At 41.7% G+C, this 26,847-nt stretch overlaps 2 protein-coding genes across 9 annotated transcripts in view; one reads left to right on the top strand and one right to left on the bottom strand.

Moving 5' to 3' along the window:
* Positions 1–2,511, top strand: part of TTC38 (tetratricopeptide repeat domain 38) — a 26,466-nt gene extending 23,955 nt beyond the window's left edge. Inside the window, exon 15 of the transcript XR_007707756.1 lies at positions 1,258–2,511. The gene's annotated coding sequence lies outside the window, so the exon portion shown is untranslated. The remainder of the gene's footprint in view (positions 1–1,257) is intronic.
* Positions 186–26,847, bottom strand: LOC118250194 (zinc finger CCCH-type antiviral protein 1-like). Of its 8 annotated transcripts, XM_050708405.1 has the most exons (16): positions 26,768–26,847; positions 26,518–26,666; positions 25,524–26,109; positions 23,127–23,259; positions 20,317–20,569; positions 20,094–20,237; positions 19,652–19,720; positions 18,991–19,092; positions 16,576–16,699; positions 15,262–15,427; positions 12,568–12,688; positions 11,944–12,040; positions 11,452–11,533; positions 7,564–7,694; positions 2,907–3,058; positions 186–2,267 (listed from the first exon to the last, which is right to left on the bottom strand). In XM_050708405.1, exons 3-16 carry the CDS (start codon positions 25,811–25,813, stop codon positions 1,984–1,986), a joined length of 2,148 nt encoding a protein of 715 aa, XP_050564362.1. In that variant the 5' UTR covers positions 25,814–26,109; positions 26,518–26,666; positions 26,768–26,847; the 3' UTR covers positions 186–1,983. The 8 variants fall into 8 exon arrangements, with proteins under 8 accessions (XP_050564362.1, XP_035406952.1, XP_050564361.1 ...); XM_035551059.2 differs by having other exon boundaries at positions 25,524–26,666; positions 26,768–26,840; XM_050708404.1 differs by lacking the exons at positions 26,518–26,666; positions 26,768–26,847 and having other exon boundaries at positions 12,568–12,684; positions 15,258–15,427; positions 25,524–26,185.

Genomic DNA, 26,847 nt, shown 5'->3' with positions numbered 1-26,847 from the left:
TAAATTGTCCTTATCTCAGCCCATGAGTTCTTGAACTTCTACCTTTCCAATTCTCTCCCCCATCCCATCTGGGGAGAGTGAGCAAGTGGCTTCTTGGTGCTGAGCATCTACACTAAAATGCAAAACTACATCCACACAGTTGCCCAGTTTAGAAACATGGATGAAAGGAAGACAGTAAGCATATGTATTAAGTAGCTAGTTTACTAGATGTGTTGAGTTTTGCCATCCTTTTACACATAGAGACAAACTGCACATTAACAAGCTGAAAAGTGACTGAAAACACATTTTATTTGCAAACATGCCAAAACCCAGTGATTTAGGAACTCTACAGGCAAACCAAAAGTGAGAGAATTTGAATATAGGTAAAACCTTCCCATTTAGTGCATTATTGATATGTTTTCATTTAGTTCTAAAACAGTCATTCTAATAAGATATACCAGTTCTATATATTTTCCCATTCTCGGGTAACTTTGAGAATTTGAGTAGTACACAGGATTGACAGACTTGTGTTCAAGATGCAAATTACTAGGAAGCTATTCATGTTATTGTAAAGCTTATCTTAAATTACCATTAGTCTTTCTTTAGCCTCAGCAACAGTTTCTGTCTCAATAGCTACACTGCCAGAATATCTTTCTACAGAAGAATATCGTTTTACTTTCTTCAATTTACTTACAAATTCATTAGTAAAATTCAGTAGAATCTCTATATGACATTATCCTTTTGGGATGAGAAAAAACATCTAACTTAATTAAAAGGGTTTAACCACTGTTAGTATGGTTGTACCTCACTGACAAAGACAAAAAAAAAAAATGGACCAAATTAATCAGTATCCAGGATCACTGTGCTCGAAGTACTAAGAGGAACTACACTTGACAGTGAATTCTCAAATGAATGCACTGTGTGCAACAAAACACATATACGAAATACCTTAGGCCAGTAGTTCTACCACTGGCCTCAAGATAAAATAACTGGTCTCTTCCAGTTATTTTTTATTTTGGGAAAAACGAAAATTAACATACACAAGTAGGACTGAAAAGATCAATGTTTCTTAAGATGTTTCTCTGGTCCTACAGCATTTGCTAGGCAAGTGTTCACAGTGAGAAAGTACATGGCCACATTCACTTGAAAGCCTAGCTGACTGTCACACAGCCTTTATGTACATACAACCATTAGCTGCAGCCAAACCACCAAATTTTAGTTTAGCTTATTCACAGGTTGTGATTTTCATAGTTTCACTCCAGATGTATTTCTTTATAGGTCACAGAGCAAGTTACTGCAAATCTGCAAAAAGAATTTGATCCAGCAATTTCCTGATCAAAACAGCAGCTGCCGTTGTACAGACGAAACTTCTCCAATTGAGAATTTACAACATGAAATTAAACTAAACTTTTCATTCTTTGTTTTACCATTTTAAACTTGAAACTAGTACTGGTATTAACAAACAGCACTTTGAAAACTAAGTCAAGTCATTCTTACGTACACTGATTTGTTTAGATTCATGATAGACAAGAGGATCGAGTACAGTCATATTCTGCACTGAAAAGAATTTTCAAGTCTCTACAAAGCCTTCAGCATTGCAAAATGCTGTTAGAATCTTGAGAACTGCTAAAAAACAGAAAGCTTAAAAACTACCATACCGTTAATTATTCTCTTAACCAAACCTGTTTATAAAGAGAAATCCTCTCTACTCTATTTCCAAGAAAATGTGTTTACAATTATTTATCCACAGAAGTTGTAGCATTCAATTTCCTGTCCCATGATTCTGATTTTTCTGCTATGGTTATCCAAATGTCTATGCTTCATTTGGGAGAGAAAGGGAGAAGACAAGGAAATTAGTCTCAACAGATATAACATCTGTTTTGCCAGTCCTCCTCAACACAAAAATTCTTTGGATTAACATTCAAAAATGTTGTATTAAAAAGAAATATGAGAACACCTGCAATTTGGAAGATAACATGAGGGATACAAACAGCTCTGATCACTTTAAGATATAATACATTTTTTTTCTGCCTCCTTATATTCTATCAGATACTCTGGGTAAATTTGATTTTTTTCAAAGATAACAAAAATGGAGGGATTTAACTCGTTGTCCACACAACTGTCATAAAACCAAAGTCCGTCAGCAGACCTTGTTGGCGGGCGAACGTAGTCTGCCCTGCCTCGAACATAATCTCCAACCAATACACGAGCCATGAACATGACGTTTGGTTTCACTGCAGACTGACAGTATTCATGGGAATATGAAGCATCTCTAGCAAAGTAACTTCCTAGAAAAAGGTAAAAAAACATATGGTTATAAGGGATTTGTATAAAATGACAGTGAAAACAGAGCATCACCTCCTTTTTCAGGAGGCATTTGACCCAACTTTCAGGTCTCCTCTTACCCAGTTTACACAATACTGTAGAGTGCATTTACTTATTTATTTTACAAGAGAAAGGGTTTCACCTCAGAACTTCTATTTGGAATTTGCTATTATAGGAATAATTATAAAGAAAAACCAAACACAGCATAAAAACACAACAAGTATGTGTGTTGTTATTAGAGGGATAGACAGGAAAACACAAAGACCTTCCATGATCATACTGAGGGAATGCACACCTTCTTGTTCCCTGCCATGAGTAGCAGCTATTTCTCTGGCAAGTCTAAATCATGACCTTGAATGTTTAGAAGATCCCACCTCCAGCTACAGGGGCTTTTTCAAATTCCCTCAACACCTTGTGAAAAAGCATACCCCTGCACAAAGCAAATTCTTGTCCTTCCCAGAGAGAAGGAAGATGCTAACACCAATTCCTACCTTTCTTCTTTTTTTCTTTTTTTTTTGTTTGGGGTGGGGGGGGTTCTTCATCTTTAAAGACTTCAAAATCAGGGGGTTCTAAGGTCTGACACTCAGTCATTTCCTACATACCCGTTCCATAGTTGGCTCCATTGCTTCCACAAGTTCTCCAGTCAAAGTTGTTTATGCAGATATCTTCCAGGTGGGCACCCTTGGTTCCATGGAACAGGAGCCTTTCGTTTACTTCCTTCTTTCCAGCTTCCTTCTTCATTTGCTCCTTTTTCCTAACAGAAAAAGGCAGTATGGGAGAGCATGAGCCATTGAAGAAAACTGAGAAAGGGTTTAAAAAAATAATTAAAAGTCCGTGATGTACATGTAAATATCAGCTGGATGAGATTTCCTGTCTGCTTTCTCCTCTCTCAGCTTGGAAGATGAGACAGACTAGCAGTATGGTGAAAAATTGCAAGATGAATGATCTACAGATACCAGTGCCCAGCAATTCTAGATCAATTCATTGACAAAAGCCAGAATTAAGCAAGCATTGACACTACTACAGTCCCCACAGCTTTTGCTCCTGTGCAGGGTCATACTAGTTCTGCTTCAATGTCTCCTGTCCCTTCCCACATACACACACAAACGCTGCAGAGCGGACATTGTACTAACCCCAGAGCCTCCATGCTTCAGCAGTAAATAAAGCCTAGAGGCAGCTTGTTCTTTGCTCCTCCAGTAGACTGAAACTGCCATGCATATGGGGCCAATCATCCTGCAGGAGGACAGGGCTGTGCTGAGACAAGCTTTCAGCATGCACCTGACATTCCCTGTATCACCCCTTCCATCATAACCCTCCACCACCCTGAGCTCCTGCCCCTGCAATTCTGCTGAGGAGACAAGAACCAGAAAGAGATAAACTGACCCTTCCTTCACCACTGAAGACCTTATTAATTTAAGGCCAGCATCAGATGGCGAGCTATGAGCAGTACCAAAAGAGGAATCACAATGGGAGACTTAACTAGTATCTCCCATCACTACTGCACAGCATCATGACCTTCCACAGATTTTCAGAAGCTGCTGAAGTGGACAACAAAGTAACGTTCTTCAGGAAGTTATCAGCTACAAAGTTAACAGACCAAGGTAGAGGGGAGAATACTTCCAACTTGAAAACTGCCTTAGTGAAGTGATAAGACAATGGACTACAATTCGTTGATAGAGAACTTCATAACTGTGTCAAACTCTGCCTGGTTAGTTTAAATGTCTCATCGGAGGAGGATTAAAAGTACACAAAATTACATGTTTTCAGGTGCCTAAGTTTTGCTAGATAGAAGTGTTTTATTGAATTACTAGCCAATAACTTCCTGGGTTCAATTACTTCACAGGTCGAAGTACTTATTTGAGAAGTATTTTTCTTCTTCATTACCATTGAGAATGGTAATGAAATGGTCCTACAATACTTGTATTATGTATCCGTCCTTTTGTTTTAAACTAGACAACTGTTCTATGCAACAACTTGATCTGCTACTAAATGCACTTGAACGTGGTCACTGTCCCTGCTGCCAGCTCCAATCTGCAGGTATGTGTCTTGGCACAAGTACCAAGAGTTTGAGATCACTGATGCAGATGTTGAAAACCAGAAAAGAGCTTTGGAAAACAGAGATCATAATCTTAAAAAGTGTAAGGATGCACCATTCTCACTGAACACTGACTTCATTAAGAAGAGGTACTCAAACTCTTGAAGAAGCCTTAAAAAATCTGACCGGAAAAAAAGGGGCCTAAGCACCCTTCCCCTTGCCAACTTCTTTTTTCACACAGAATCACACAGAAGGGTGATGCCATCTGGCCCAACCCCTGCTCCAGCAGGACCACCCAGAGCAGGCTGCCCAGGACCACGTCCTGGTGGTTTTTGAAGATCTGCAAGGAGGATCTCGAAGATAGTTTCCTGATGCAGCTGGTTAGTGAGCCTACCAGGGGAGGTGCCCTGCTAGACCTTCTGTTCACAAACAGTGAAGGACTGGAGGGAGATGTGGTGATCGGGAGCTATCTTGGGCAGAGTGACCACAAAATGGTAGAGTTCTCTATTCTTGGTGAAGTCAGGAGGGGGATCAGTAAAACTGCTGTCTTGGACTTCCGAAGGGCAGACTTTGAGCTGTTCAGGACACTGGTTGGCAGGGTCTCTTGGGAGGCAGTCCTGAAGGGCAGAGGAGTCCAGGAAGGCTGGGCACTCTTCAAGAAGGAAATCTTAATGGCTCAGGAGCGGTCTGTCCCCACGTGCCCAAAGACAAGCCGGCGCGGAAGAAGACCGGCCTGGCTGAACAGAGAGCTGTGGCTAGAGCTTAGGAAAAAAAAGAGGGTTTATGACCTTTGGAAAAGAGGGCAGGCCACTCAGGAGGACTATAAGGATGTTGTAAGGATGTGCAGGGACAAAATTAGAAAGGCCAAAGCTCATCTGGAGCTCAATCTGGCTACTGCTGTTAAGGATAACAGAAAATGTTTTTATAAATACATAAAACACTTATTATGGATGCAGGGGGAGACTTAGTGACAAGAGATGAGGAAAAGGCTGAGGTGCTTAATGCCTTCTTTGTCTCAGTCTTTAGCGGCAAGACCAGTTGTTCTCTGGATACCCAGTACCCTGAGCTGGTGGAAGGGGATGGGGAGCAGAATGTGGCCCTCATAATCCACGAGGAAATGGTTGGTGACCTGCTACAGCACTTGGATGTACGCAAGTCGATGGGGCCAGATGGGATCCACCCGAGGGTACTGAGAGAACTGGCAGAAGAGCTGGCCAAGCCGCTTTCCATGATTTATCAGCAGTCCTGGCTATTAGGGGAGGTCCCCGTTGACTGGTGCCTAGCAAACATGACGCCCATCTACAAAAAGGGCCAGAGGGTAGACCTGGGAAACTATAGGCCTGTTAGTTTGACTTCAGTGCCAGGGAAGCTCATGGAGCAGATTATCTTGAGTGTCATCACGTGGCACTTACAGGGCAACCAGGCGATCAGGCCCAGTCAGCATGGGTTTGTGAGAGGTGGGTCCTGCTTGACGAACCTGATCTCCTTCTACGACAAAGTGTCATGCTCAGTGGATGAGGGAAAGGCTGTGGATGTGGTCTACCTTGACTTCAGTAAGGCTTTGGACACCGTTTCCCACAGCATTCTCCTCAAGAAACTGGCTGCTCTTGGCTTGGACTGGCGTACGCTTCGTTGGGTTAAAAACTGGCTGGGTAGCTGGACCCAAAGAGTTGTGGTGAATGGAGTTAAATCCAGCTGGAGGCCGGTTACTAGTGGAGTCCCTCAGGGCTCAGTACTAGGGCCAGTTCTCTTTAATATCTTTATTGATGATCTGGATGAGGGGATCGAGTGCACCGTCAGTAAGCTTGCAGATGACACCAAGTTAGGTGTGTGTGTCGATCTGCTCGAGGGTAGGAAGGCTTTGCAGGAGGATCTGCATAGGCTGGACCGATGGGCTGAGGCCAACTGTATGAAGTTCAACAAGGCCAAGTGCCGGGTCCTGCACCTGGGGCACAACAACCCCAAGCAGCACTACAGGCTGGGAGATGAGTGGTTAGAAAGCTGCCTGGCAGAGAAGGACCTGGAAGTATTGGTTGATAGTCGGCCGAATATGAGCCAGCAGTGTGCTCAGGTGACCAAGAAGGCCAACAGCATCCTGGCCTGTATAAGAAGCGGTGTGGCCAGCAGGTCTAGGGAAGTGATTGTCCTCCTGTACTTGGCTCTGGTGAGGCCGCACCTTGAGTACTGTGTTCAGTTTTGGGCCCCTCACTACAAGAAGGACATTGAGGTGCTTGAGTGTGTCCAGAGAAGGGCAACAAAGCTGGTGAGGGGTCTGGAGAACAAGTCTTACGAGGAGCGGCTGAGGGAGCTGGGGTTGTTCAGCCTGGAGAAGAGGAGGCTCAGGGGCGACCTTATCGCTCTCTATAGGTACCTTAAAGGAGGCTGTAGTGAGGTGGGGGTTGGTCTGTTCTCCCACGTGCCTGGTGACAAGGGGGAATGGGCTAAAGTTGTGCCAGGGGAGGTTTAGGTTGGATATTAGAAAGAACTTCTTTGCTGAAAGGGTTGTTAGGCATTGGAATGGGCTGCCCAGGGAAGTGGTTGAGTCCCTGGAGGTCTTTAGAAAACATTTAGGTGTAGAGCTTAGTGATATGCTTTAGTGGAGGACTTGTTAGTGTTAGGTCAGAGATTGGACTAGGTGATCTTGGAGGTCTCTTCCAACCTAGATGATTCTGTGATTCTGTCTGAGGAGACTCCACAACTTCTCTGGGCAACCTGTGCCAGTGCTCCGTCACCCACAGAGCACAGAGAGGTTCCTGATGTTCAGAGGGAACCTCCTGTCTGCCAGTTTGTTTCCACTGCCTCTCTGGCACAAACAAGTGTTTTTAACAAGTACTTTGTATACTATAATGGATAAACATTTGTAACAGACAGAATGCATGTGCAACAGGCAGTTTCTGTTCAACCCCTCTGACAATATACTATTTCACGCCACTGTCGATATCCTCATCACAGTTCTGTGTCATTCATGTCTTTCTGTCACCCCCTCCTTCACCTTCGAAGGAGTCATGCAAAGGGAAGCTCTCCCTGGGAATATGGCTTTCTCTGGTCCATCTTAGACTGATAGGACTTACTCACTTAATTTCACTCCTCAGTCTGCCCCTAAGAAGGAAATACCAGTCAAGTTAAAGCACAGGTGGCAACCTCTTTCACTTCCTAGGAAGTAGATTTAGGACACCAGTTCTTGCAGACCCCCTGCCCTTAAGGATGACAAAACAAATACTAACCACTGAAATACTTTCCAGAGTGATGGATTCTGAATCCTTTGTACTCTAACGATGTTGTAGGTTTTCATAGTCTGCTCAAACTGCTTCTTTATTTCTTTGTATTCAGAGGATATGTTACTGATCTCCACTGCCTATAAAATATAAACCAAAGCAGAAGGCATGAGGCTTCAGTTAGCTCATAACACAGAGAAGCCTGATTACGGCAGACAAACATTCAGAATGGCCCTCAAACTATACGTAAGGAAGTCGGTTTAATGATTTAAATTGTTGTGAATAATTAGGATAAACAATAAATATATAAATCAGTATGTCACTCCTGCTCTGCAAGGACACCTCACCTCTCTTCAGGAAGGACACTGAAAGTGAAGAAGAGGTCAATTAAATTTTTATCATCTCCAAGTAAGAGTTGACACTGGTAGCTATAAATCCCAATGAAAGAGTAATCTCAGAAAGCAAACTTGACTGATAATTTCAGATAATATTAGTTTTATGAACAAAGTTGATTAAGAACAAAAGTATTAGATAACAATTATCATTTGTAACACACATGCAGTCTCCAAGCATCAAACCTCCTCAACTTTCCAAAGCTAAAACTTGGAAAGTTGCATTTAAATATAGATTTAAGGAGAAAAAAAAAAAAGAAAGAAAAAAAAGCTACATTTCTAAACATGAGAGCAATTAAGATTCTAATAGGAATGTTACACTAAATACCCACTTAAACAAATACATTTCTTCCTTTCCTAAAGAAAACAAAGTCTATTAATCCACATTTTGTGTTTAAAAATCCATGAAGAAATGCACATTTTTTCCAGAGAAAAGTTAATATAAAACAATTTAAACGTGATTTGTGCTCTTCTGCTTACATCGTGAATAATTTTCCCAATTTTCTCTAATCTTCTAGAATGGGCACTTATATTCTGTAAACTAGAATGAAAATGCCTAATGCTGGCAGACTGATGTCATGCAGTAATACGTTTTACTTTACTCATGCAGTAACGCTTTTCACTTTACTGCTGCCAAAGTCAACTGAGGAATCAAGAGGACTTAAAGTGAGAGACCCAGCAACCCACCTATCGAAGGTGTGTTTTAAGAAGGAAAGCTGTGGTCATTCAGGGAGGTAATATGAAATCAGTATTTCAGCCTATCAGTTGAAAGCTGCACATTTTAGAAGGATAAGTTTGTAGAGGAGATAAAACAGGGATTAAATTTTACAGGTGCATATAAATAAAGGAGTGTTTTTCTAGATATCATGTCTAACCCATGCATTAAATACTTAATGAAGAAGAGGCTTATTTTATGAGAGTCTTATAATGATCAAGAATAAAGTCAGCTGCACAAGGAAGAATTACTTCTTTGTATTTATTAAAGAGTTTTTACACAGTTGAAGAACATTTCACATGCCCTAATACAAGAATATTTTGCAAAGCCTCTTCACAATGCAACACAAAACAATTTGGACCAGCTAGTATTTATTGTCTGCATGCTTTCTGACACCGCAGCTCACTGTCACCTACAAGATGAAAATTATGTCAACATATTTTAGTACTACATCCTGTATTGATACATAAACGATTCTTACTTGGACTATAAAATACGCTTTTGCGATGTTCAATCTTTTGCTAAGGAAGTGTAAACTTTCTAGGTACAACAGAATGTCAGCTACATGGTACAATGCCTAAAGCTGTAAGATGGGTACTTCAATTATTTTAGATGTGATGGCTTCCAATCAACAAAGACAGTTCTACTTTGCATAAACTCTCTTTTGGGATAGTCTTTATTTCCCCAAAGATGCAACCCCTACTAACAAAGGGTAACACCACCTTGCTGTTGCAGGTTGGTGCTTAGTAATAACAAAACTTCTTTAGCTCTTTTCGTCTTCAGACTTAAAAAGGAAAATCCTAGCAAGGAGAACCATTTGCTAACCCATTATGACACATCAGCTCCCATCCTTGATACAGCACAGCAGTCTTCAGCACACCAGTCTTCAGCACACATTGTCAGGATTCTGAAACATAGCTGCCACATGAAGACTAATCCACTGACACAAAAACATACCACCTTCATCACACACATTTCTCAGTTCTACATTAAAGATACAATTTAAAACCCAACATGAAGTCCAAGAGAAAATACCAATACCAATCGCCTTTAAAAGGTTTATCAGCTACTAACTTCACTTTGTCTGTTAAACAGCAAAGAGATTCACACCAATTTTCCAATTGGTGTTTGTTACCAACATCTAACATGCTTTTCATATACTCTACTTTCTATAGCACTATGACTAAATAATTTACAGATTAAGACACTGCAACACTCAAAAAACAAGCAATGTTACCAAAACAGAGCTGCTCTTTTTAAGCAAGAAAGACTCTCTCCCTATCTCATAGGTGTTCCTTTTTATAACGGGTCACTTCCAGTGCAGCAAGGTTTGCCAGGATTATTTATCAGTATCTGAAGAGAAGGGAATTCATCAGGTCATAATTGTCAGATGTTACGATGGTCACCACATGCATGCAGAATCCCAGCCAGTCCCAATATTACCTACTGCGAAAAACATGCTTAGGGCCACACAGAATTATTTAATCTAACCCAGGTTTTCATTTTTAGTACCAAAAAGTACTGTGGGCTCTGTCATTTTTTAGATACAGAATTAACTTTTCCTTTCATATGAAAGGCATTCAGTTTGTAAATTAAGAGACAGTTTTCTTAGGTCCCAACTCAGCAGGCAAACTGAGCTCTAGGAAACAAGATGATCTTTAATTTCACACATCCGCAGAAGTTCCACCAGAGATACCATGGATCTGCATGTCACATTCCAAAGCCTCTCACACTCACTTCAGTGACTCCAGAAACATCAAAATGAATGGACTCAACTAAAATTCAGACTGAAATTTTCAGAGTAAATAAGGGAAGCACTAAGTGCATACAACTCATAGACCTAAAAGGAACTGAGCTACCTGTCTTCCCGTCATTCTTTTGAAAAAAATCAAGCCTACGTTAAAAATCAAGCCTTACTCAGATAAGCTGCTAAAAAGCCAAGGGAAGAGCCAATGAGCTGTCTTTGTTATTGTGACAGAGCTCAGAGTATCACAGGTCCAGTTCTTTGAAAGGTCTGGCTGCTAGGTTCCCACACAAACTCTTACTAGTTCAACCATCAGGTGCTAGACACTTGAAACTTTTACAGTCTGAAAAAATTAGTGGTTTTGTTGTTGTTGTTTGCCTGTTTGTTTTTCTACTAATTGTGAAAAACAACGATGTGAAGGGAGCTAATGTACCAAGCAATTAACTTAAAGTTTACCTATTGTTTTTTTTAGCAGAACTGTATTTAGATGAATTTGCTATACACACACACAGACAGATACTAGTATTACATTCAGTAAAGCACGATCCAACAGGAGGTAGTCAGTGTAAAATTAAACATTCAGGACAAAGCAGAGTAACAGAAACCAGCCCATGGAAGCTAAGAGACATGATAATTCTGGTTCTCATGCCTTTCCCAATGTATTAACACTAGGGAAAATCAAGTACAAGGAGTGAGAATAGCAATGGAGCTCTATGTCAATTGAAAATAGCCAGAAGGAATTCTCAGTCTGAAAATATATTACTTCTGTCCTGCCCTTAGCTATCAGTATGTCTGTGCCAATACAATTTGATCAATATCACGCAAGATTTTGTAACAGTCAATGAGTAAAACCTCTTGTGCTCAACATGATGCACTGTTCCTTAATCAGGGTCAAAAACAGTATATAAAAGGAAAAATGTACCACCAAGAAGCATTTTTTTACTATGCTGTAGGACTTCAACAGTCTGTATTTCTCTTCCAGTAAGACTACTTTTTAATATCATTAGAGTGAGTAATTAAAACAAACAAACTAAAAAATAAGATACCTTGTATTTTGAGTCAGGCAAGGCAAATGGATCCCAGTGGGGAGGACAGGCTTGATTTGGAATAGAAGAATCCCTCTGACTGCTAGCAAAGGGAAAGAAAGTGCGAAAGTGTTATCATTTCTAGTCCTGCTCTGACTATTCAATTTGGCAGCATCCCCTTTGGGCAATTCCTACATTTAAAAATAAACAAAATAAACCACAGAGAAATTGCGAAACAGACTCATTTTGTAAGCTGCCATTCAGTTGTCACAGTCCTCTTTCATGTGCCAATTTAAGACATGATTGTCCATCACCAATCCTGTGAATGTGGTACCTGGAGTAACGTATCCCAGAAATGAGGCAATGCACCGAGCAGGCAGCTCATCATATAGCAAGTGAATATGTTTTCTTCTAGCAACAGCTGAATTCTTTGCACAACTGCTATCTACACTGGCAGCAATTTTGCCTTATAAATACTTCTCAAATATGAAACAGTTTAAGAGCATCATTTACCTTTGCTTTATCTTCTGCACTTCTTCATAAGACACAAACTTTGGTCGCCTACAGACCCGTCTTCTAGTTTTAGAAGAAATGTTTGTCTGGGTCATTTCTAAAGGGAAAAAGAGAAAGGAAAAGGAAAAAATGTAATGAATAAGTCTAGCAGATAGGGTCATTAATTAATGGTAATCATTCATTAATGAAAAATGGCATATCCATTGTCAATGCTACCTGCTGAAGAACAGTTGCACAAAGCCTATGTAAGCTTCTTGTCCTTCCCTGTAACTCTTATTCAGCCTTTGCCTATCTTACTTGCTCCTATACGTCATTCGTGCTCTTCAAAAGTTGCTCCAGCAGCACAGAAAGGGAGATAACCTCACTTTACTTCAGGTTTACCATGACTTTATGTGAAGACTTCGATCTTTTGATTTCTGCTCCTATGTGAGTCCAGAGAGCATCAAGGAGTAAGGGGGAAGGGTACTTCTGTAAGGAATTTCCTCACTTCTGTCACCACCTCATTTCCAGTGAGTAAATCTGGTAACATTAGTAAAGGCATAGCCTTGAAAAGCTGGGATAGTTTGCAAATTAACCTCTGTAAAACCCTGCATAGCTGTAAATGAGAACCTTTAAAATGAGTACCTTTAAAATTGAGCTGGTAACCATACTTTCCAGCCTGAAAAGGTACGGTGGCATCTGGATCTGCCAGATACAAATTCTCAAGTATGTCAGAAGATGGCGAGTTCACAACATCACCTTCTCCCTTTAGGAAAAAAACGAACAAACAAAAACACAAGAGAGAGAGAAGAGTAATGATTAAACACAGTCAAGACTAAACCTTAGATAACTAGTTTGGGTAGAAGGAAAGAGGAAGCAATGAGAAGGATGAACAGGGATCCAGCCAGAACCGTTGTGGCCTGTTGTGAGTACCAAACACTCCTAAATATGTGGACATACATAATACTGGACATACAAGCATCCCATATAAATCTCTGTAACAAATATAGTTCTCTAGTGTACAAACCAATGTAAAACATCAGAGTATGCTGATGGAGACACTTTCTATCTAAGCTGCTGATTGAAATCAAGGCCCAACTTTACCAGAGCCATTATATTTATCAACTTCCCCTACCTACCTTTCCCTGTGCCTGGATCAACTCTGCGTTCAGCCAAGAAAACCATTTGTGCAGCTACACTGTGAACCAGGTAGGGAAAACTGATCTTCCTGAGAAGAAGGAGAGATGCCTTATTTATTTCTTTTCCTGCATTTCTCTGACCAGTGCCCCCTACTCCTGACCCTTGGTAATATGGTTATAATAACTAATGCCATTTTGTAGAGTAAGCAGCCATTATCTGTAAGTGAGCTGGTCATATATCAGCCCCCCTTTTCTCCCTCCTCACTAGCCTTGAAGGTCCTGGGGTGCCAGGCTGACTTCTTCCCTCCCTTCTGGTCTTGAAGGCTCTGGGCATCAGGCCAACTATTTCCCTCCCCGCCAGTCTCCAAGGTCCCAGGCACTTGGCCAAACAGGATGTGGGGATCCTGCTACAGCCCAGGGAAGTGTAAGAGCACACGAAGCACTGCCTGTAAAGCCAAGCAGCTACAGGTCCTAAGTGGGACGTGGACTGGAGCTGCTGCTGGATGCCAAAACCCATGATTCCCCAGCAGCCAGGGATGCCTCCACCATAGTATGCTTCCTTCAAGGACTGAGTGACTCATAATCCAAGTATTCCAAGTGTAGATTGTGATTGTTATATCGCATGCCAAGTGTTAGGATTTGACCCTTTGGTGGAGTAGCTCTTCCCCCAAACTCAGCTGTGGTTCAAGATTAACTAATGTTACATCATTCCTCTATTGTCAATGGGCAACAGGTGTAACAGGTGAGTACAAACAGGTGAGTACAAAACTCCTTGATCATGTTTCAAACCCTTATGGCCTGGATCATAGCTGAGTCTGTGAAGTACCAGAAATGGACATTCTGGAAGATACCAGAATGACATGGTTGGTGGAAAATACCAGATTTTCCTTGTCTATCTCGTAGCCAGGATGTAGAAGTACTAAGAGTCAATCGTCTTGTGATCCTATAAATACTGGTCATAAGCAAAGAGCCCCTTGAGCTCTTCAGGATAGTAGTGGGCTATGAACCAAAACTCCCCCTAAGCTGGCATGCCTCTCAGGGCAGACTCCTCAAGATTCTGAGATATTCTGCTGCATATGCTGCAAAAAGAGGAAAGTGAGTAATTCACCAAAGGCCAGACTTGTTGAGATTCAACGATCATCTGCTGAATACGCCGATGAAACAAAAGGGTAAGTAATGCACCAAAAAGGAAAAAGTCCTTAAAGCATGCAACTAAGTTTAAGAAACCCCTGTACCTTGCAGTAAGTCTCATGTGAACCTTGCCGTTCTCAAATCTTTAACTAAATCCCTAAATATCACAGAAACTAATTCTGTAGTTTACCATAAAATGTTAATAAAACCTAATTCCTGTTAAGTTCTAGCTTGTCCAAATTAATTTGTGACAGACCCAGCCTGCAGAGGGTTCAGATGCTTAGAACAAACACTAACTAACCATAAGATATGCTGATTATAAAATACTGTGCTATGCTGATCATAAAACTTGGTGCTACATTAATTACAAAATTCTGTGGAATAATAAAGCTTCAATTATAACTACAACTTAGTAGCATCTTCATTCTGCCCAGGATCCCTAAAGGACCTGTCTGTCCCCATACCATCAGATGGCAATTTTTCAGATAGATCACTCTCCCATTAAAGAGGATTTGTCCACCCAAGGAAAAAGGTGATGTTTGACCTGAGACAGCAATCCTTACATCTCTGAGGCAAAAGGGCAATGCTTAAAACAGGCAAGACTACTTCCTGAATAATTTTAAAAGGTACATATCTCAGGGATAGTATGTAGAAGACACGGACAACTCCAAAAGGGAATCTGATGACAGAAACCAGCAAGCATCATCAAAAACAGTCAACATAAGCTGAAAAAAAAGGATATTTTGTCTTCTTGCATTCACCATCAAGATCTTTGTCAAGAAAGCAGATTTGACAAATCATCCAAGCACAAGGAAAGACAATTGCTTGTACTGAATCTCACTGTAAGGAGAAGAGGCGTGTTCCTTCCCCTCCAGCCTGTCACCATTCTACCACATCTGTTAGGAACATCTGTAGCATCCCTGCCTTATTTGATGCTAAAATTCAAGCACAAGTATTTACTTAATTAACCTCGCTTGTGTAAAGGGATGTGGAGGGAAGAAGCTCCACACATTCCTTCAGGAGAGATTCAAAGCACAGGATGAGGAAGATATACAGGATGTTGACTTGCCTGTTCTCCATATTCAATCCACTGGCCTTGGTCATTCTGCCAATACCAAATCCACTTTGTAGTCAGTACAAACATGGGTTGTGTGACAGATGATGGTGTAGAGAGGCGTCGAAGCAACGAAGAGGAGCAGGTCATTGTTTGGAAATTAATGTTCTGATCTGCTATACTGTAAGGACAAATGCAGAGGTTTATTACAGTAAACAGTACAGATTTTAATAATCTAATCCCCTGTTTAATCTGGTGCAATCTTCTTTAATATAATGTGACTGTCTGAACTTAATTAGGCCTGAAATAAGAGTATTTTCCACAGCATGCATGGCAGCTCTGAAAACTGCTTCCAACATTCAGAAGTGAGCTATGGCCTGTGAGAGAGCGAATATCATCTCAGTCACTAGCCACATTACATGCTGCCAGCTTCACAGACATTCCGGGGCTACACACACAACAGGCGAAGATTTCTGCAGTAAACAAATGCACACAGCAATTTTTCTCAGTAGAAAAATGAAAGCTGGTAAGCATTTTACTGACTTTGCCAAAAACACCTGCAGCTTATCAGCTTTGTTCTTTTTCTGTGGTTACAAAGAACACAATCACAACTGTGAGTTTTACAAATCCCATTCCCTGGAGCTACATGGAATTTTACTCTTTGCAGTCTTGAAAAATTAACTTGAGGCGGCCTCATCTTGGGAATCTTGCTTGTGATTTGCACCGCCCAGCAGCCTAGTCAAGCAGCAAATCAAAATAATTTTTTGGCTTAAAAGGCAAGAGCCAAAATGACAACGTCAATTTATCAAGGGCAAACTTGGGGTCCCCTACCAATCCAGCTGACTTACAGTGTGGATTTCAGAAAGGAGTTAAAGGAAAAATTAATGACCCTAGCATACATTGGGAAAGTGAGAGGGAAAAGGAGAGGGAAAGGGAGAGGGCATTTCATAATACAGACCAGCTCTGAACTACTGTTAAGAGACCTAACTTAGTTAGTAAAAATAAGTTCTGATTTATTACCTGAAATACTAACACTCTAAGCACTGAATTCCACTTTATTCTTATTACTCTGCAGAGTTTTAAATGCAAGATACTGACATGTTATACTTTAGAAGATGAAAATGGGGTGATATTTCCATGCAGTCACTTTTACTTTTCTCTTTAGAAAGGAAAAAAAAAACACCCTCATCTTTGTACATTCCTCCCAGACTCTGAGAAGCTCACTAATCAGAAGTTATGGAAGTCAGACATCTCTAAGAAGAAATCAAGAGTTTTCCCTCATGGGCTCAACCACAGCACTTTAAGCAACCAGTCCAACTATCAGTATACCTGTTCATTTTTGGGTCACAATAGGCCTTTTCAATTTCCTCCATCATGGAAAGGTCATTCCAGGTGAACCCATTAAATACTTGCCATCGATATGGCAAATGGTAATGAATCGATCTGCATTTGTCTGTAACAAGATCAGACTTAGTCAAGAGCTCTGCAATCACAGAAAGTAAAACAAGACAAGAAAAAAAAAAAGGAACAAACACTTTTTGCATTCTTTGGCTTTACCTCCTGGGCTTTGGTATGAGCAATAAAGACAGACCACTGAAATTAGAAATGTGTTGAAACAATAGTGGTGTGTGTTTCTTTAGTGTTATCTAGGAAAGCAACACAAGCTCTCATCCTGCCAAATGTATTCAAAAAAAAAAAAAACCACAACCGTCTCTTTGCTGGGACATGACTTTGGCAGCTGGGAAAGCAGAGCCACAGACAAGAAGTTAGTGTTTATGTGTCACATCACCATGTTTCTCAGCTGTAAAGGGGCAAGTTTACAGGCACTCCAAAATAGTTGCTTCTCTTTCCCTCAGTCCCTTAGAGCTTCTGAGCTCATTAACAAGATGGACTGTTAAAGTGTTTTCTTTAGGCCCAGCCCAATGAATGAGGCAGCATTAAGGACTGCAGTACTCCACAGGATATCCTGCAAGAGAGACTCTACATTCATCCTGGAACATGTAGCACACAGTCCTACTAACAAGACTGTTAGGCACCATTGGAATTGCTGCTTTGCTTCTCAGAACATGGGAAGCAACAACTTCAGCTGCCTTGTATGTGGGACCTGTGTTACACAGAAAGGGGAAGACTTTTTTAAGGTCTGTGAGTTTGAGTTCAGACCTTAACGTCTCTGCATGAATGCATGCTGCTCTATACAGGCACAGTCTGACCTCCATACCTCCCTGTTAGGGTAGCTGATGTGCACTCCACATCTGAGTACGGACCAAACCTCTTATTCACAACTTTTGAACCAAACACCGTATGGCTAAACACACTAACTCTCCAGTGGTTGGGTTTAGCTGTTTGGTGGTCACAGTATAGTCGCTTTGAGCCTGGGCACACCATTCACACCATGCAAGTCAAAAAGTTTATAACCTTCACCCTCAAGCCTGGTCTTAAAGAAGCAGAGAGAGTCTGAGAAACGTGATACTAGGCTGGGGTATCTGCTGCAGAGACAGGGCCAAAAAGTTTTATCATTCCTTTCCCTTGACGTTTCTGACCACAGAACATATGACAACTAGCCCTGGTTATGAAAACAGAATAATTCACTTCTTTTTTCTTTTTTTTCCTTCTTTCTGTTGATAGGGGTGGAACATACCCTGTCTTGAAAGCACCATCTCTAAATTAACTTGAAAAGCTATAGAAAAGAAAAAAAACCACACTTGGTCTCTCTGGGCTAGATTTCATTTCTATGGTTCATAAAGTACCCATAAAAGGCATCATTTATTTTTAAAGCACTGCCTCTCTTCCAAGTAATGGTGAAGAAGAGGCATTATCAAGCCCTAAAGTGGGAAAGAGTAATTTACTCATTTGATTCAGAAAAGGAGCTTCTGAGGGGAGAACTGCATCTTTACAAGAACACAAACCCACTACAGAAATGCTAAACACACACAAACATCTGAGAACAAATGATCATCAAGCAACTAAGTACGCACTTCCTAAGCAAAAAGTGAACACAGTCTGACTTAGTTAAATGGTCTTTTGCCAAGACCAGGAAGTCAGAAAGGGAGTAGAAATTTAGAAAGTGACCAGACAAGTTGACCAGAAGAAAAATTTAATGCTACATCCCTCTTATCCAAGGAAGCCTAAATCACTTAGGGCTTAGGAGACTGTTCTGGGACTGTGTCTGAATACAATTGCTTATACTTATATTTTCCCCAGATCCCTATTATTGGCCACAGCAAGAATCACATTTAGCTTACATAGTACAACTACTGTGTTTTCTTAAGTCATTGTAACAGGTCACTTTTTAAAGGACTTAATGGGGCAAGAATACGCCTATTATCAGACGTCCATAAGACACAACAGGAATAAAGGATGACATATGATCAACCATCAGCATAAGGCCAGTTGTTAAGTTGATCTAATAGCTACAGAAAGTATAACATTTAACAGTTAAAGGGTTTTAGAAAATCATGCCCAAGGCATGACCTCATCAACGTGACTGAAATAGACCACAAACATGTCATCAAAAGGAGGGAGGGTTTATGTGTATCCACTTGAATTTCCTCTGATTATGTCTGCAGTTCTGACAGAGTTCATTACTGACTTGGAAACAAAGTGAAACAGTGAGAATGTATAACTGGCCATGGACAATGCTGAGGTGCTGACGCACCATGTGCCTCCACTAGTCAGAGCCATCGAGTGGACAGTGCCTCTTCAGACACTGCTCTCCAAAATACTATTACTTCTTGTAAGGCTTACCGTTATGTTTGCAGTACTTCCAGACATAGAACAAGCAGATCTCATCACTGTTATCTTCCTTCTTGTCCTTCAAAGTGTTCGCAGAGGAATCGTCTTTTTTACCTAACAAGAAGGAACACATCAGTCCTTTATTTACCCTGTGAAAACACAATCCCATGAGAAAGATACTGCATTTGACATTTCATCCCACACATAACAAGGAGTTGACTGTAATAGCCAAGCCAAGCACTTCAGGATCTGACTATCCCTGTATTCTGAATTAGGCCTTTGAAGCCAAGGCCCTTCTGCCCAGGAGGGCAGGAGATGCAAGAGTTCCTATTCACAGACTAGAACGTGTATCAATATAACCTCTCTACTGCTAAAGCTGTATCCATTCCTTGGGGACAAGGAAAAGATCACAGACACACAACTCTCTCTCCCTCCCAGGAAGGAAGCAATGGGCCCAGAACTGTTCCCAATTGCTCCCCAGACCGGACACACACACGGCTATGCTGCACAATGCTCAGGCAGAAATCTCAACACTCCTCTGCAGGCTGTCTGACACTTTCTGCATATGGTATGGTAAGCTCTACCACTACCACAGGGAGCTGTAGGACTGTATGAAACCAAATCCCAGTGAGAACCCCTGATCTCAGGACTGGGGAGTAGAAAAAATCCATACCTTCATCTTTACCTCTGGCACCTGCTGGCAACTCGTGTCGGCTCTGAGGAGGTTCGTTGCTACTGGGATCTGCATGAGAAGACTGAATGAATAGCAGTGCTGTAACAGAACCTCAGCTAGCTGGCAACATCCCAATTTGTGTGTTGAGGATTACATTCAGCACAGATCATTTTACAGGCCACTCCACTGCTGACACATGAGCAGTAACAGTTAAAAATTCCAGCTAGTCACAACTATCAGCAGCCACTCGATAGCACACAATATTACACATATTACTCGATAGCACACATATTACACACAATAGGAAGGCAGCTCTCCCTCCCACATGACTTGGCCACAACTTACTCCATTCCCAAATGCAGATCAACAGCAGAATGGGAAAAAAAGGTCCATGTTGTAAGAGGGGAAATAGGAAAAAACATTGGTATTTATTTAGATTCACCTTTTGAAGGTGGTACATGCACCCCGGAGCCCACTGTGGTTTCTAAAGGTAGCTTCTGTTCTTCGCTGTTTGTATCTGCCTGCTTTTTCCTCGAAGTTTCTACTCGCTTGTAGTTGTAAACACGGAAGTGACGATGGGATTTAGCTGTGAGGTAAGGAAAGAACAGCTTCTACGTCTGTCAATCTCAAAATCTTATTTAAACCCATTTCTTCTTACAACTTACTTTTCTCCTTGTTCTGTTCCTTGTTGAACTCCACATGCTTGTGATCATATATAATTTGGAAGTTTGAAACTATCTTCGCATCAATGCCTGCAGTTTCCAACACTCTCCGTGGGTGTTCATCCAAGAGCTTATGGGACCTCTTGCATACAAAAAATTTACATTTCCCTTGGAGATAGTGTCGGCAAATATGAAGCCTGCTGCAGTTGTTTTTCTGGTTGCAGACACCATCCCTTCTGTTGTAAAATTGGCAGACCTATAAACAGGGAGAACAGATACAGCACAAAATGGAGAAGCACAGTAGATTCAGTGATTTTTTTCTTTGTATCTACAGGCATTCAACTTCTATGGCAGAAAAACTGATAAGAAGCACTTCTGTACTGTGTGGGTGATGTTCACTGGCACAGGTTGCCCAGAGAGGTTGTGGAGTCTCCCGCATAGCACAGAAGGGTTCCTGATGTTCAGAGGGAACCTTCAGTCTGCCAATTTGTGCCCACTGCCTCTTGTTCCCTGGCACTGCGCACCACTGAGAAGGGCCTGGCTCTGTCCTCTTTGCACTCTCCCTTCAGGTATTTATAACTATTTGTACACATTGCTCAGATCCCCCTGAGCCTCCAGGCTGAACAGTCCTAGCTCTCTCAGCCTCTCCTCATAGGAAAGATGCTCCAGTTCTTTCATCAGCTTAGACCTGTAGGCCTTGGCTGAAGAGGCTTGTAGGTTACCACTAGTGACAGCCAAGCAACAGGAGAGCATCCTGTGAACATAAACATGGACTGCCTTCAACAATACGACCTGTATGTACCATTTATAAGACCATGCTCCTATGGAGATGCATAAATGCATAATGTTCTCGGTCAACCTTGGTGTACTATACAAAACATTCTGTTTTGTATGGATAAAAGACCAATAGTTTTAGTGTTTTTTTGTTTGTTTGTTTGTTGGAAAAATACTATAAAGTTGTGAAGAACAGCAAGGGTGTTGAACCTCACCACGGATGGGGATTCTGCACAGCATGCCATGGCCCCACCATAGATGTCTGTCTGATGCTGTATTGTCACATGTTCCCACAGCATCAGAAGGGACACATAAGATGTCTTCTTGTAAAAAGCATCATAATAAACCACAAAACCAGAACAAAGCTGTGCCTCAATTAAACTGAGAACACACTATTTAGCTGCAGCAAGAAAACACACTGCCCCTTGCATTTGCCAGCAAAAAGAAAAAGGAGAGCCAGAGAGAAGGCGAGGGAAAGTATAAGAAAATCCTGATTCTGGGGTACTGTTGCTTTTTCTTACCCTGCTCCTGTGTTCAGTCCACAGAAGACAAAAGATTCTTTTTGCTTGAGGGTTTTCATTTGTCAGCAGGCACACACACAGTTAGCATTTCTAAGCAAGAAAAGTGAAGCAGGCTTTCATACCCCTGCCTCAGCTCTCAGGTTTTAGAATGGCCTAAGTCAATGTTTTCCACTGATTGAGCTATTTTACTCAGTAACAGGAGTTACAGTGCTCTACTAGGGGCAATTAATGATGCCCTCCAGAAGTGGCAGATCTACAGATAAGAGTGTAAGAGTAATACCAATCAATGATGGTTGATACTATCTGCTCATTACTGGGAGTAACTAAACAGGAAACACTTAGGTTGTAGATGCAGCTGAGCTGGATGAAGATTATTAATCCTTCTTGCTCATCACCATTATGCTCCTTGAATCTGCCAGCATGACATATTTTAAAACACCAAAAAATGCTCTATTTTGTCAAAGTCCATCACTGTCACAGCAGGGAATAAGAAAACAATAGAACTGTTATGCCAACAGATCTGCGGAGACTGTAACTTCCAAAAGACAAGAGCAGCAGGCAGTACTCCAGTAATTTCTTAACCAGGAACAGCTGTAGCCAGAATAGGATACTCTTGGCTTTGAAACAGTACTTTGAAAATTGCACTACCCATATGCACATGCACACAAAACCAGAGATTGCATTGTTCGGCCAAACTTAACAAAATCAATTACTTACATACAAACTGAACACAGGTTGCTTTGTAGGAAAATAATGTACATAAGCCTCAGTGCACTTTTGAAGGGGCAGATTTTACATGAAACTGACTGCAGTCAGTTGGTCATTTTCTCACAGATGTTTCTCACTCTTCTATGCCCATGAGCATCAAAACATGCAGGCCTATGTAGGCTGGACAAGAAAAGGGTTGCTTGTTTCCCAGTTTTCTTTATCTCTTGGCTAAGAGCCAACAAACGTGTTTTTTTGCTAGGCCTTTATACCCTGTATGCATGTATGGTGACTTTGACCTTTCACCTCCATGTTGCTTACTTCACCATCTGTAAATCTCTGATGAAGTTGCTGACATCTTTTGTTTGCTTGTTTTGAGTAACTTTATGGGCATCCTGTTGGGCTAACAGGAAGAGGAATGGCACACAGAACAGGCCAGATGGAAGCTTGCTGTACGTTTCCTGCTGTCAGAGGGTAGCTCTTCTGCTGACAAGTCATATGTGACAAGGCCTAAACCAAGTGCAGGCCTTCTGCTATATATAAGCAAGCAAGATGCTCCTCTGTGTTTAACAGTTTTATTGCTGTCATGTTTTTTTAGTTATCAGTACATGGCGTTTCTACAACCCTTGCTCTTTAGCATTTCTTCTGGTGCTTTCACAGACAGCCATTCCCATTCATAGTTCATTCAGACTAACCTTAATATTTCTGGTACTATATAACTTAAGAGCTTGAAATTGAGATCAGACCCCCACCTTCTTTCTTACCCTTTCCTATTCCTAATAAACAAAAGCTTAAGAAATCAGAACAACTCACATCGGGAAGGAAGAAAGGGTCATTTTGGAGAAGCAGGACTCGCAGCTCATCCTCACTGAGGCCAGACAACTCATGGGTCTTTAGGACTTTTTTGTTCTCAGCGCTGCTGATGTCATGAGAGTACCTACAAGCTCTGCAAGAAAATAGACAGAAATATCAGATGTTCACTTTTTCAGTCAAGTTGGTTTAAAGATCCTTAGTTAACATACAATTTGATAAAAAACATGGAGAGAAAGGCACTTTGGCAAAAGCCTCTGTGAACACGCAGATAATAAATTAGCAAGAGTATGAAGCAAGCAGAATAATCATTCTGAAATACAGTACTGTTATTATCCCCATTTTTAACATAAATGTGGCCAGACCACTTGTGAGAAAGCGCAGACACAAAGTCAAGTCTGTCTGCCCCACACTTTCTTCCTCTCCAGTAAGAGGCAAGTCAAGTCACACAATCTGAACAGCTGGAGGGAATGCTAATTTTAGAGGATATACATCAGCAGTGATGGAAGTTGCAATGAGCTCGATTTCATGCATGTAAAATGTTGTCCTAGGGATGGCATGTAAAGAAAGATGCAACAGTCCGAGAGCCCAAAACAAAGAGATAATGAAACTGAACACAACACAATGTTATCTCTGCTGGGTGGGAAGTTTTAAAATAACAACAACAAACCACAATATCCATGGAAGTTCATGAACTTGGAGTTTTGGATAAAGGAATGCTTAAAGGACACTAATGAAATGCTGGCACCACTTACTAACTCAAGATAAACATGTTTAGTGAGTATGAATTACAAAGAAAGGGAGATTCTAATTTTTTTGCATTTATTTGTAAAGATATTTCAAAATCAATGGTATGAGGAGAAATAAGGTATATCTATGCAATAATTTAATGCAGTAAAATAGTTTCCTGAAAGCTTGCCCTTCAAAAACATAATTTGATATAGCCTTAAGGCTAGACATATTCAACCAATAAGTACCTGTTACCCTGTCAGACTCAAATCTCTGTTCTGTTTTTCCTTTTAAGCACTAGTTAACTACTGAAGATTGTGAAAACATTTTATCTGACATGCTGAATTACATTACACAATTTTATGTAGACATTTCACCACCCAACTGTAGGACACATTGCTTTGTAAGCAAATAAATAAGAATGCAAGGTCTGAAGGGCAGGAATATGCCATTGTCAGTCCTGAGAAACAATCTTCTAAGGATACTAGATTCTGCACCCACTTGATGCCACCAACAGCCACACAACAATCTATATCACTTGAGTATTCATTTCTAAGTCAAAGGTTGAAACAGTCCAGAAATGCTATGATGACTCATCAACTGTGGTTTAGCAATACATTTAGAAAAAAAAAGCAATGAAAAGCTACTGGTCAGATACAAGTTAAAAGCTGACTTAGTTTGACTAAAAGTCATGATTTCACTGAACAGGAAGGCCCCAGTAACTTGCACAGATGTTTTCCTTTCCAACAAAAAAGGATGCAAGATCTGGAAGAGAGCCTTGATTCTATCTCATCAATTAAAAATTAACCTGTCTTGATCCATGTGGTCCATGTAGCCCTCTTTCTGTCTCCTCATTTTAATCAACATCCCTTCGTCCCCTAAATACACCTGAAAGGCATATTCTTCCTTGTATTAGTTATTAATATACACAAAGGCAATTTTAAACGCTTAGCACTACTGAGAGGGCAGGAGGCTGCCCAGGAGTGCTCCAGCATGACAAGGAAATCATTGCATATTTCTGTTCTTTCAGTGGCGGTGCCTATGTGCACCTGAAGATATTTCTAACTGCAAATCCTATGTAGCCTTATCTTACCAAGTCAGCAAAGCAACAAAGAGTAACAGAGTTTTAGCAGCCTAGTATTTCACTTGTACCATCTGGATACACACCGGGCCTTTCCCCTCCAACTCCTTCCCATCTGAGCGTGTGAGGAACTGCTTTGTGGAGGCAGAAGTCTGGTGTGATAACACCCCAGGACCAAGAGCTGCAACAGAAGCCTCCGACAGGAAATTCTTCTTTCGAGTTCATTCTCATTGAACCGCTTTCCATTTTCATTTCTGCATTTGTGTTTCATTTTCCTGACTTTTTTGTTTGTTTATTTACTTAGCTAATAGCTACCACATTCGGTTAGCCCCAGGGAAGGAAAAAGAAAGAAAACAAATCCCCTGAAAGGCTGCTTGGTCTGCCCTTCGCATCCCCCAACAAGGGCAGAAAAGGGGGTGCTGCGGACAGGAAATAAAGCCCCATCCCCAGCAGCACCTGTCTTTCAGGGCCGCTTTGCTTTTCGCCTCACCCTTGGCACAACATTTCACCCATCCACACACCCACACACCCACAGAGCAGACAGAGGTGCCCCCCTGCCCCACAGCCGCCCCCCGGCCAAGGGTGCCCACCTGGGGCCCAGGTTGCACTTGCCCCTGAGGTGCAGCTTGCAGAGGTGCAGGCGGTCGCAGCCCTGGCACTCCTTGAGGACACAGACCCGCACATCCGACATGGCCAGCACCTCGGCGGGGAGGCCATCGTCTCTAGTCAGCAGGAACCGCCGGGGCCCCGCTGCCTGCAGCGTCTCCACCAGCTGCTGCTCCGACAGGTCGATGTGCTCCCGGAGCTCCGTGAGCCCCAGCCGGCCGCCCTGGGCACACAGGGTCTTGGTGAGGAAGCTGCACACCACCGGGTCGCTCATCGTTGCCTTTCTGCCTCGGGAGACAAGGAGGCAGGCGACGAGGCAGCCTCTTGCCTTCAGGAATCGAAACTGAAGGCGTGGGGCGGAGCGGCAGAGGGCCCGCCTGCTCTTTGCATGTTGTTGTTGGCTTTTTTTACTTTAATAAAAGAGAAACTTCGCAGCCTGATATAATTCTAGTGTTCGTGTCGTGCTGCTGTTGGTTTTCTGTCTTCTGTGCTGGCAGGGAGCTGCTTGCCAGTGCCACGGTTGTGTCCTGGCAGAGGGTGCAGAGCCGAGAAGCGGTTCCTGAAAAAATGCTGGAGTAGGAGTGCGAAAAAGGAGATGCAACTGAATCAGAAAGATGCGGGGGCTGAGCGCCAGATCCACCAGAGTTCAGCTTTAACCTTCAAACTCTCCGGCAATGCAAATCAAAGAAGCAGGCAGGCTCACCCACCCCCCCACATCAGGAAGTTAATTACCCCTGACAGAGAAGCGGATGCCAGCTTGTGTTGCCTGGTACACACGGCCACTGTGTGAGAGATTGCTGGTCACGTCGCAGTACCTCCCAAAAGATCAGGACCGAGATGTGCACTCTGTGGTTTTGGAAAGTTTTGGAAGGATCTTTCCATCAGGCATGTTTCCCTATACTCGCCCCCTTGCTCTGATATCGGAACAAATGAAGTTATTTAAATAAAAGAATAGAAAAGGAGGGATAGAAAGAGTACCATATCAACTCTAGTTTCAGAAATGTGCATTGGTAGTTCTGGGCTGGCTTGTGTCCCAGACATGCGTATATACGTGTGTTCCCAGGTTGTCAACAGGTTGTCAGGGATGATATAACTCAGATCCATAATTGATGTAGGTTTAAATCCGACTGATAAAATAGAAAATAAGCAGTGAGTCAGCAATCTATTGCCAATGCCAAGCAGTAGAAAATAATAATGAAACTAGCAAACCTTTCAGTCATTTGCTTACGTTTATTTGTCTTCTGTTTTACAGCCAATTCGGGTGAAAACATGCATTTGCACATTAATCCACTTAGAAATGTGAACTAT

Source organism: Cygnus atratus, chromosome 1 (genome assembly GCF_013377495.2).
Source record: "Cygnus atratus isolate AKBS03 ecotype Queensland, Australia chromosome 1, CAtr_DNAZoo_HiC_assembly, whole genome shotgun sequence".
NCBI classification, from domain to species: Eukaryota; Metazoa; Chordata; class Aves; order Anseriformes; family Anatidae; genus Cygnus; species Cygnus atratus.
The sequence above is the reverse complement of the archived record's forward strand: the minus strand, read 5'-3'. Positions and strand labels throughout refer to the sequence as shown.